This window comes from Humulus lupulus, chromosome 3, assembly GCF_963169125.1.
Source record: "Humulus lupulus chromosome 3, drHumLupu1.1, whole genome shotgun sequence".
Lineage (NCBI taxonomy): Eukaryota > Viridiplantae > Streptophyta > Magnoliopsida > Rosales > Cannabaceae > Humulus > Humulus lupulus.
Genome location: NC_084795.1, coordinates 163,069,647 through 163,081,740, shown reverse-complemented (window position 1 = coordinate 163,081,740; position 12,094 = coordinate 163,069,647). Strand labels below are relative to the sequence as shown.

The window sequence follows — 12,094 nt, the reverse complement described above, 5'->3', positions numbered from 1 at the left end:
CTTTTCATGCTTGTTGGATTACACAAATGGTGTGCTTTCTTCCAAATGAGTTAACTATGAAGGTACGTAGAGTTTTTTGAGCTTTTTTTTTTTTTTTTTTATGTCTGCTTTGTAAACTACTTCAAAGATACTCCTGCTTCTTTCTAACCAAAGTTGTTTTTTTTTTTTGCTTTTACTTGGTATTCCTCAACTTCTAACGACTTAAGAGAAAAATCAAATCAATGTATCTGTGCTTTTCTCTGTTTTTCTTTTCTGTTCTCTGCTGTTTTCAGTTTGGCTTTAATTGATTATGTTTGTTCGATACACAATTAGTGATTCCTTAAATTTCTTATCAGTGGAAGCAATTTCATTGGGTACTTCAACTTTATGGGTTGGAAGTTTGGTTGTATTGGAGTTTTCAAATCATTTCTACCAGCTCCTTACTTACTGCTACTACATTACAAAGAGGCTGGTTTTGCCATTTGGGTATCTCTGGTTTCTCTCAACTTTCATGTATCAAATGGAAACTATCAATAGAAAGTATGTTGTTGCTTTCTTCTTCATTGCCTTTTCATGATTGTTGGATTACACAAATGGTGTGCTTTCTTCCAAAGGGGTTAACTATGAAGGTATGTAGAGTTTTTTGAGCTTTTATTTTATTTTATTTTTTTTATGTCTGCTTTGTAAACTACTTCAAAGATACTCCTGCTTCTTTCTAACCAAAGTTGTTTTTTTTTGCTTTTACTTGGTATTCCTCAACTTCTAACGACTTAAGAGAAAAATCAAATCAATGTATCTGTGCTTTTCTTTGTTTTTATTTTCTACTCTCTGCTGTTTTCAGTTTGGCTTTAATTGATTATGTTTGTTTGATACACAATTAGTGATTCCTTAAATTTCTTATCAGCAGAAGCAATTTCATTGGGTACTTCAACTTTATGGGTGACACATGGTAAAAAATTTGAGACATGGATTTGTCTGCTTGCCCATTTGCTTTGTGGCTATTGCACAGCTGTAATTCTAAGGTATATATGTTCTTTTGAAGTTTATGTGGTATATCTAGATTTATTATTATAATTTATAAAAAAAGCCTTTGGTCAAATTTTTTTCTTCAAGATTATAATAATAATATAACAACAAATTTATTAGATTGTATTTCCTGCTTTCAGATTATGCCAAGAGATTGTGTTTTTGAAAGTTGAAGTTGCAGAGCTTCTATTACCAAATATTTTTGTAAATCTAGCTAGGAGGAGAGACTTAGATATTGATATTCAACGATTGATATCCTTGCAGGTTTTTTTTTCTTTCTCTTTTTTCATTAGTTTATTTTTTGTTTTCTGTCATTTCATGTATTGAAACTATAATAATGTTGAATGATTGTTGTAATTTTTTATTTCTTAAAAATAAATGACCTTGGTATGAAATTAAATATAGGAAACAGATAACTCTAAGCAACTTAATCTAGTTCTGATTTATAGGAAACAAAATAATTTTTAAAACAAGTTTATCAGAGTCAACAATCTATATAAAATCTCATTTTCATGATATGTTTATGTGTTTTTTTTACAATAATCTAGTTTATAAACTTTGACAAAAGTTGAATCTGCCTTATTCATCTACTTCTAGAGCAGGAACAGAAATTCATTAATTTTCTCAGTCTATTTTTTTTATTCGTTTTTTTACTTTAGTTGATCCAGAAGCAGTAATGTAATGTACCTGAGCACATTTTAGGTAGATGTTTAATTCATATTGGGAAAATTGTTCGATTGTTATTAGGTGAACCTTTACTGGTCTTATGCTGCATTCTGTTACATTTGCTCATTATTTTTCATGCAAATATGCTAATGCAACACTTTTTTTTGGTTGGTTTTGCTTTTTTTTCTTTGGAACTGGCTACAGCAACAATTTGGCCTTCAGTTTTGTTTAATGCATTAACATTCTAAGTTCATGATGTGGCTTTTAGTTTCTGTTACTTCATACATCCTTCATCCTTGGTTTTTCCTGTGTGGAGTTGAAGACCACATCTTTGATTGACCTGTTAAATGTAAAGCAGGCAAAGAATAGTCATTTACATCTAGCCTCTAAGTAGATTTTATTCTCTTTATATTTTTAACCATTTACCATACTTCTTGTAAACTTTAGTTGTCTTTACTCAGAAAATATAGGTATACATGGGTTCTTATAGAACAAGGGCTATAGACAGCAACAGATAACTAGTACAAGATCAGAAAACTAAGGCATATTTACAATAGTGAGTAATACTATGTACAACAGTTAATAAAAACACATTCAGTAATATTATTAGTGAATCATTCTTTTTCAATACTACATATATATGGATCTGGCACAATGCTTTTCTACAATTGATTTGTTACTTTTGAAATTAATATATGTGATACTTTGTTGCTTTCTTTCTCATTTTCTGACAAGTTTATGTTCCCAGGTGTTTTGGCTTTCTATTGATTATCTTGCAGTTGCAAAGTCCGCAGTTGTGAGTTTCGATGCTTTCATACTCTTCTTAAATTTTTCTTCCTGTACTTCTGGTGGCCTTTTCACCTCTGGTTTGATACCATTTCTCTAATGTGTATTATTTGGTCTTTTGCTTCAGTTACCTCAACATATTGAGATACTTGTCTCAGCAGTCACTCATATCAATGAACCTGACAGCTTATATGGGATCATTCTGTCCAACAAGGTAAGTAATACATGTAACTTAGCTTTGAATTGTAGTTAAAGGTAAGTAATACAACTGAACAAGCTTTGCTATAATAGTTTTGACCATCTAGATTGGTTTCTTTTTTTTTTTCTTTCAGAGTTGTTGTTTTGAGATTTATTGATTTGTTAGTGATTTATCACACTCTTCCCAAAAAATTAACTTCTTTTACCTTAATTGTCCTTGTATGTTCCATGTGCCAAGGTAATGTGAAAATTTAAAACCTTATCACTTGTATTCTGATGGACATCTATGAAAGAGGAGTGAAAGTTTGTTGTGCTCAACTTTCTTGCATCTGTCATTAACCTGTTGTTATAAATTCATGAAATAAGCATGTACTCATGGTTGTCCTTTTTCTTAGGAGTGATATCATTATCAGCTGACCTCTCCAGTGTAGTATTTACCATCTGTCTTTTTGGTCATCAATTATTTTGCAGTATAAGGCTGCTTGGCATGCTGGAAACTGGAATTTTTCCTTGCTTTACATGGGAGATAATTCACAGAGTGAGCAAAACTAAAAGTGACCATTTCAATGAAAATCTGCACAGGTACAATGATGAGTTAAGATTTCTTTTTTACTTCAGTATAATTCTACCATCTATATAGTAGAACTTCTGGGGCATAGTTTATCTCTACTACAGGTACTTGGTCCACTATATAACTGAGATGGTCATACTGGACTTGAGGCTTTTTATTGTTAAAGAAATATTTCTTTCTTTTTTTAAAACAAAACTGCCTTGTATTTCTTGTAGAATAAAACGTAATACAACCATTACATATATATAGGGTTTATACAACTAATACTCTTAATTACAGAATAAAACTTAATAAACATAATTAACTACAAATCCTATAAAAAAGGAAATAACATCTATAATCCTTGATTTCCTCTTACTTCTTTCCAAGGATACTTTGGTAACATGCTATTATCTGGCTCTCAAAGTCAGCTAGAAACCTTTTGCTTTTTATTGTCTTTTATATCTGGCTCTCAAAGTCAGTGAGTTACCTTTTGCTTGTTATTATCTTTTATGTTATATACTGCTGAAATTGTATGATTTTTAGTTGAAAGGATTACACTTGTTGTAATTCTTATTCCTCAAGAAACTAACAAGTGTGCTTACAGATATTTCGACTGGTTTCCCTGTGGTTCACTCTATCAGATAGACAAGATATCATAACTAACATTGCATAATTAGGTAATTAACTTTTTTATGTACTCTTTAAGTTTACTATTAATTTTAAGTTGAAGCATTAATTATTTAAATTTTTTTGTAGCTAAGAAAATGGACTCACAACAAAGGCAATTGCACAAAGGATGATGAATTGAAGGATGGAGCAAGTGTCATGCATGGTTTACTTTTGTGTATCTTATAATGTTTCTGTTTTTCATTTTTGAAGTAAAAATTGTTCAAGATTATAAAATTTTATTATGTTATGCTTTCAAACTTAAGTTAGAACTAAGATCTCATGAAGTAGACACATTCATGGTTTGAATTAGTTATTGTTTAATGTAATACTTATAGTTTATCAATCTATTGAGAATTACATTTTATGATTAATTTTGATTTTTTTTATCAAAATAAAGTAATGAAAATCTTTTAATTAAAAAAAAACCTTATAAGTATCCTTATCATAATAAAATTTGAAATATATTATCTTGAATAAAGTAACAAAATTTTCTTATTGGACTTTTAATATGTTATGATTTCGAAACATATTATAAGCGTAACAAATTGTTATGATTTATATAATATAACAAATTAAAAATGCTATCAAAATAATCAAATGTAACAGTTGAAAAGTGTTATGCATAAAGTATAAGATTAAACTTCAAATTTATAACTAAATACTCTAACTAAATGTTATAATTTGAATATTATAGTAACTAAAAATGTGTTATTGAATAGTTTAAGATAACATCGAACATAACATTCGAAAACTGTTATAGAAAAGACAGGACTTTTAATAACAGGGGCTATGTTAGCGTTTTCAGAAGCGTTATCAATACTCATGGTTAACATTTTTTAAGTGTTATGAATACTGTTTTTTTCTTGTAGTGACGAGTACCTATGATCTTTGCACTGAAGGCGAAATATACACTGACCACAAAAGTTTGAAGTGTTTCTTCACTCAAAGATGTTGAGTGGAATTGGTGAAGGACTACAATTTTCTGATCTTGTACCATCCAGGAAATGTGAATGTGGTGGCTAATGCATTGAGTTAGAGGGGCACAGGGCAGTTATTCAGTTCGAGATAGATATCAAAAAAGTTAGCTGAAGAGATGACGAGATTGAGAATTGAATTGGTAGTTGGTCAGCTAACAAATATCACTCTTCAGTCCACGCTCCTTGAGAGGATAAAAAAAGCTCAAAAGAAGGATCCACAATTGAGGAACACATAGAGAGGATGTGTAACGACCCAAAATCACTAATATGGCTTAAAGGCCTTGATTAGTGCGCTGGGAAGGCATAATTGGTTTATGAGTGAATTTATTGATTTAATGCATGATTATACGATAATCATGCTTGTATGATTATATGAATGTAAAAGTGGTTAAATGTTATATCTGTGAGAACCACATTATTATGTGGGTAGATCTGCAGCGTGCGACTTGAGGCGATCCTAGGGAGCCAGTTAGCAGGAAGTCACAACGGGGCTTAATATTTGACTTGGGGAAAGTCAAGGGGTAATTTGGGTATTAGATGATTATCTAGGTTATCGGGTTATGGAAATAAATATATGGAGATATATTTGAGATTAGGAAGCTTAGGCGGGAATATTGGGGAATTTTACCGTTTTGCCCTCGGGGACGTTTCCAGCACCCCGAGCCTCGGGATTGACTTAATAAACCAAGGGTTAGACTAAACAAAATAGAAACTGGTAGAATAAAACACAAACCGACCTATTTTGCTCTTCTCTTCCTTCTCTTCTATCTCTCGAGAAAAACCACTGAAATTTAAGGGAAATGAGCTGGGAATTCAGTGGTTTGGGCTGGAATCTTGAAGGTTTAATCTAGTGCTCAACTAAGGAAACTCAACCAAGATTAAGGTAAGGGCTGAATCATATTCTTGAGCATTATAATTTTGAGTTTTGGCTGAGTATTAAGGGTGTTTATGGTTTTGATGTTTAAGGATTGAATTAAAGCCGAGGAGCTTGGATTTTAGCTCAGGAATCTGTTAAGGAAGTGGTTCAACAAAGAAGGTAAGCTTCAATTCGTAATTTAGAGGTTAAAATTTGAGTTTGCATGACTGGTTTTTGGTGTTTTGAGCTGCTGGGTTTCAAAAATCAAAATGGGATTTTAGTAGGTTTTTAATGGGATTTTAGAATCATGTTAAAAGTTTTGTGATTAATGGGTTTTGAATTAGGGTGCTTTGGGGTGGTTTTGAACAAGGTTAGGATGCTAGAAATGGTGGATTTTTTGGGCACGAAGGGGTGGGCCGTGGCTCTGTTCTAGAGCATTGCGACCCTACGAAGCAAAGAAGCCAGGGAGGCTCGGCCAAAGGGGAGCGTCGCGGCGACACAAGGTAGGGCTGCGGCGCGTGTCTGTCTTCAGAGAGGCTTAGCCTCTGTTTCAGGGATAGGTCGCGGCTAGGTTTCAGGGGCCGCAACCCTTAGGTTCATTTTTGATCTTTTGGGGATTTTAAGTGCGGGAACCTAACCTAGGGTGCTCGGGATCGATTCCACCACCATGTTTGGTGGAATTCGATGTCCCGGAAGCTAGCATTGTACCCGGAAACCTTTATATGAATATTAATGGAATCCATTACCTTGGTTGTGACTAGGTGTTAAGCTAGGGCTCGGGAAGCGTATTGTGCTTGAGAGTCATCGCTCGTAGTCAGTGAACGTGGAAATTAAAGGTAAGAAAACTGCACCCGGTTGTGTATTTTTAATGGGACTAAGGGTTACCTATTATGTATTCTCCGAAAGGATGGTATTATGCCATGTAAACAATAAACCATGGCCTAAGAGTGCCCAAGGTTACACTAGCGCACAGGGCGCGGCTCGGCCACTGGTAGCCGAGGACAGCTTATTATGCATTGAGCTCGGTTTAAGCGGGCTGGAGTCAGTGGGTTAAACAGAGGGTGCAGCCTAAGTTGTCGGCCTGGATTATCATGTAACTTGATCATTGTTAATGCTTAGTTGCATCTTTGATTCTGAATACATGCTATGTGATTAATATGAGTGTTAAGTGTTTGATCATGCTTAAAGGATTATTCATCTGTTATTGTTGTTTGTGATGCATATTATGTTTTCTTGCTGGGCCTTGGCTCACGGGTGCTACGTGGTGCAGGTAAAGGCAAGGGCAAACTTGATCAGCCCTGACTTGGAGAGCTCTGTGAGCTTAATGTACATGACCAGCTGCTCAGCCGCCACGGTTGAGGGGAAAATAGGAACAGGGGAACCAGAAATGTCTGTTTTTCCTTAGAACGACTAATAGTTGTTTAAACCTTGGAAATTTTGTGAACTGACTTTCGAACGCTGTTCCTTTATGGGATCCCATGTATAAAATGTTTTGTTATATAGAATGTACACTTTTGAGACAAAAACCTTTTAACCCTATCTCATTAGTGGTTTTAGTATCACGTTTTAACTAAATGACTTGATTAGCAAGTCCTGCATCTTTATAAACACACAGTGTAGCGGTCTTGGCTATCCAGGGCGTTACAGGATGTCTTAGCTGGATTGGCTAGAGAATTTTCTATTTCAGAGGTGGGTCTATTGAGGTATAAAGGTCAGATTTGCGTTCCGATGGAGTCCGGTATCAGACGATAGATTCTGGATGAGTCTCATACCACTTCGTATTCTCTACATCTTGGTACGACAAAAATGTACCAAGATCTAAGGACTATCTATTGGTGGCCAGGAATGAAGAAGGACATAGTGGATTATGTGGCCAAGTGTTTAACCTGTCAGCAAGTGAAGGCTGAACATCAAAGGCTAGCAGGGTTGCTGTAGCCTTTAGGGATTCCAAAGTGGAAGTGAGAGTATGTCACCATGGAGTTCGTGGTTAGATTTCCGAGGACAGTAGGGCAACATGATTCTATGTGGGTGATTTTTGATAGGTACACTAAATCATCCCACTTTTTTCCTGTTAGAACGACTTATATGGTGGAGCAGTATGCTGAGTTGTATGTAAAGGAGATTGTGAGACTTCGTGGTGCTCTGAGGTCGATAGTATCCGACAAGGACCCCACCTTCACCTCTAAGTTTTGGGAGAGCCTGTAGAAGGTTATGGGCAAGCAGTTGCGGTTCAATATTTCCTATCATCCTTATACAGATGGACAGTCTGAGAGGACGATTCAAATAATGGAGGATATGTTATGGACCTTTGTGCTGGACTTTGGGGGATCCTGGAGTAAGTATCTCCCTTTGATCAATTTTTCTTATAATAACAGCTATCAGGCGACTAACAGAGTGGCTCTGTATGAAATGTTGTATGGGAGGAAATGCAGATTGCCCACTCATTGGGATGAGAAGGGTGAGAGGAGATATTTTGTCCCTGAGGTCGTTAGAGGACTAATGAGGAAATTGAGAAGATTAGAGCTCAGATGCTCGCCTCCTAAAGCAGACAGAAGAGTTACTTAGACTTGAAATGCAGGAGTGTAGAGTTTCAAGTCGGTGATCATGTGTCTCTTAGAGTTTCTCCTTTGACAGGAGTGAAGCAATTTACCGAGAGGCAAGTTGAGTCCTAGGTTTATCGGCCCCTTTGAGATTTTGGAATGGGTTGGAGAGGTGGCCTACAGATTGGCTATGCCTCTAGCTTTATCAAGGGTTCACAATGTATTGCATGTATCCATGCTCCAGAAGTACGTATCAGATTCTACACATGTGCTGAGTTATGAAAACTTGGAGTTGGATCAAGATTTATCGAGTCCTAGGTTTATCAGCCCCTTCAAGATTTGGAGGCATAGATTGTCTATGCCTCCAACTTTATCAGGGGTTCACAACGTATTTCATGTATCTATGCTTCAGAAGTACGTATCAGATTCTACACATGTGCTGAGTTATAAAAACTTGGAGTTGGATCAAGATTTATCCAATGAAGAGAAACATATTCAGATTCTAAACTGGAAGGATAAAGTCTTGCAGAACAAGACCATTGCCTTGGTGAAAGTGATGTGGAGAAATAGGGAGGTGGAAGAGGCAACTTGGGAGCTTGAATCTGATATGCGTGATCAATATCCCGAGCTATTCAAGTAAATTTTGAGGATGAAATTTTCGTAAGGAGGGATAGTCGTAAAGTCCCAAATCTACTAATAAGGCTTAGTGCCTTGATTAGCGTGTTGGGAGGGCAATAATTCATTTAATTGTGTTATTACATGGTTAATTATGATATATGTGTATCAATATGTGATTACTTGAATTAAATGATTATATAACTAGATATGAATGAATAGGTGACTTAAATATGCATGTGGGCCGTGTTGTGACTTAAATATGCATGTGTCCCGTTGAGGGCGTAAATATGATTATGTGTATGTGTTGTGCTTGAGACCATAGTATTATCAAGATATAACTAAGATGTGTGGTCTGAGACGGTCCTAGGGAGCGGATTAGCGGAATAGTCACAACGAGGTCGAATACTCGGCTCGTGGTGAGCCTATGGGTATTTGGGGAATGTAGCACATGTTCAGGGTTACTGGGTAACGGGTAGCTATTTAGCGATTATTTGGGTATGTTGAGATTAATTGCAGATTTATAGGACTACTCGAAGAATTAGTAGGAATGTTGTAACGCCCTGGATAGCCAAGACCGCTACACTGTGTACTTATAAAGGTGCAGGACTCGCTAGTCAAGTCATTGATTTGAAAACGTGTCACTAGACATGTAAGATCTATGGTTAAAAAGGTTTCTGTAACGCCCTGGATAGCCAAGACCGTTACCCTGTGTGTTTATAACGTGCCAGACTTGCTATTCAAGTCATTAAAGTAAAAACGTGTTCTGAAACAGTAGAGGAACTAGGGTTAAAAGTGTTTTGGTCTCAAAAGTTACATTTTCATTACTAAACATTGTTCCGTTACATGGGATCCCAAAAATGACAGTTTAAAGGCCACTTACAGAATTTACAAAGTTTAAATACATTGACTGGCCATACTAAGGCAAAAACGAGCTGTTAGGTAATCTCTGTCCTGACACACTCCTCGACCGTGGTGATCGAACGGCTGGCTATGTACATCACACCTCGGAGCTCTCCACCTCAGGCCTGGTCCAGCTTGCCTTTGCCCTTACCTGCACCACGAAGCACCCGTGAGCCAAGGCCCAGCAAGAAAACACAGCAATAACAGAGCATGAACAACTAGCAATCAAGTCAATTACTCATATAGCATCTCATAAATTCAAGTATATCATCATTCAAGTATACCACATACTAAGCATCTCAGCTCAAAATACATAAAACACAAATGTTAACCAGGGCTAGCGCTCACAGGCTGCTCCCTCTGTTAACCTATTGTTTCTGGCTTCCAATGGCCAATTCGCGCCCCGTGCGCTAAGATCATGAACGGTACTCTTAGACCGCTTATACGTGTCCCTTGGCATAATACCAACGATGACACAATACAACTCTCGGGAGCACTTAGTCCTATCACGATCATACATTCGGGTGCAGTTTTCTTACCTTTCAATTCACTGGTTTCCGATGCCACGTAGCCACAAGCACGGTCCTCTACTCCGAGCCTCTCCAAAGTCCTAATCACAACACAAACATAATATTTTTTTTCATTAACCAATCCAAGACTACCGTCCCAGAACCTAACCCACACTCTCGGAACCCCCAAAACCTTAGAACAACACCCCGGAGACATCCCCCGAACCCCTGGAGCAAAGGCCAAAAATTGCAAAAAGTGACACTCTGAAATTGGCCTTGTGCCGCGGCACCACTTCCTTGTGCTGCGACACCCATCAGTCAGAGACTCCAAGCCGCGGCACACAAAACCCGTGCCGCGGCACGCCTTCACAGCCCAGAATTCTGGGTTTTTCCTTCGCATTTTCCCGAGCTCCAACCTCTCCAAATCACCCCAAACTCCATCCTAAGTCCCAAAACCAACTCTAAACCCTTAATAAACCTCACAACAACCCAAAAACATCATGCCCAAGCTCACTCACACCTTCAATCCTAAAATTCACTCCTGAATTTCACACTTAACAATCCAAACCAGAAAATTAAAAACAGCTTGAACTCAAACACAGACCACACTCCAAACTCCCTATACCTTAACAGAAACAAGCCTAATAAACACACAGAGACCTTACCTTGAATGATGAGTCCAACCTCCAGCTCTAAACCTCCTTCCCCCTTGATTTCCCAATTCTGAAATTACATAAAACCAGCCACCAACTTGCCTCAATTCACATTCATTAACTAAAATTTCAGACTTAAAACTTGGATATATCATAATCAAGATCTTACCTCTGAATATCCTTGATCTAAGCTTGCTTGACAACTTCAATCACCCTTAAATTCTTCTTCCAAAAGCTAAATTCAGTTTCTCCCTTCTTCTTCTTAGGTTTGCTCTTCCTCTAGGTCCCCAATTTCAGCATAAACCCATTTCTCCAAGTGTTATACGTATATCATATTTTCCCTTCAGCTAATAATCATTTATCCTACCAAATGACTGTTCTACCCTTCCACTAATACCCCTTCCTAACTAAACCTCAAGGCCATACTTGTCTTTTCACCAGCTTTGCAATTCTACCACTTTCCCCATAAAACCTGTTACTCTCTATGGTTACTAACAGTTACGCAGGTTACCAAATTACCAGTTACCACTATCTAGCTTTCTAGGACCGTCTCGGCACGTGCATCACACTGGTATCACAGCACCCACGTGGTATAATTCACACATCATAATTATCACATAATATAATTCTCATAGTCATACAACATGCTTAAAATCATAATCATGCATCTTAATCATAATAGTCACACATAATTCCCACCATGCCCTCCCGGCACACTAATCAAGGCCCTTAAGCCTTATTAGTGAATTTGGGTCGTTACAGTTTCAGTCTCAAAAGACTCATTTCATATATTTAAACTGTAATAAACAAGGGATCCCATAAACACAAAGTTATAATAAGTTTACAGACTTCCAAAAGTACATAAGTATCCACTAGCCATACTAAGGCAAAATAGACAGTCTTTAGGTTCCATGTCCTTGCCTAGACCTCAACCGTGGCAGCCGAGCACCTGGCTATGTACATTCCACTCAGGGCTGATCTAACTTGCCCTTGCCTTTACCTGCACCACGTAGCACCCGTGAGCCAAGGCCCAGCAAGAAAACATCACAGATAACTCAAACAATAATAACAGACGAATAACTCAATATGGATGTATATTCACTAGATAATCCACAACAGATAATCAGCATATACAATCCAATACAAGATACATTCTACCACATA

At 37.0% G+C, this 12,094-nt stretch overlaps 1 protein-coding gene across 3 annotated transcripts; it reads left to right on the top strand.

The window, feature by feature from the left end:
• The first annotated feature begins 905 nt into the window (after positions 1-905).
• LOC133821429 (serine/threonine-protein kinase ATM-like) lies at positions 906-4,179 on the top strand. 3 transcript variants are annotated; one of them, XR_009887567.1, is made up of 6 exons: positions 906-1,269; positions 2,420-2,467; positions 2,585-2,671; positions 3,127-3,237; positions 3,813-3,885; positions 3,965-4,179. XR_009887567.1 is itself a non-coding variant. In XM_062253733.1 (3 exons), the coding sequence occupies exons 1-3, from the start codon at positions 2,312-2,314 to the stop codon at positions 3,205-3,207; spliced, it is 324 nt and encodes a 107-aa protein (XP_062109717.1). In that variant the 5' UTR covers positions 2,210-2,311; the 3' UTR covers positions 3,208-3,628. The 3 variants fall into 3 exon arrangements, 1 of the variants encoding a protein (XP_062109717.1); XR_009887566.1 differs by lacking the exon at positions 906-1,269 and having other exon boundaries at positions 2,210-2,467; positions 3,965-4,044; XM_062253733.1 differs by lacking the exons at positions 906-1,269; positions 3,813-3,885; positions 3,965-4,179 and having other exon boundaries at positions 2,210-2,467; positions 3,127-3,628.
• The last annotated feature ends 7,915 nt before the right edge of the window (positions 4,180-12,094 follow it).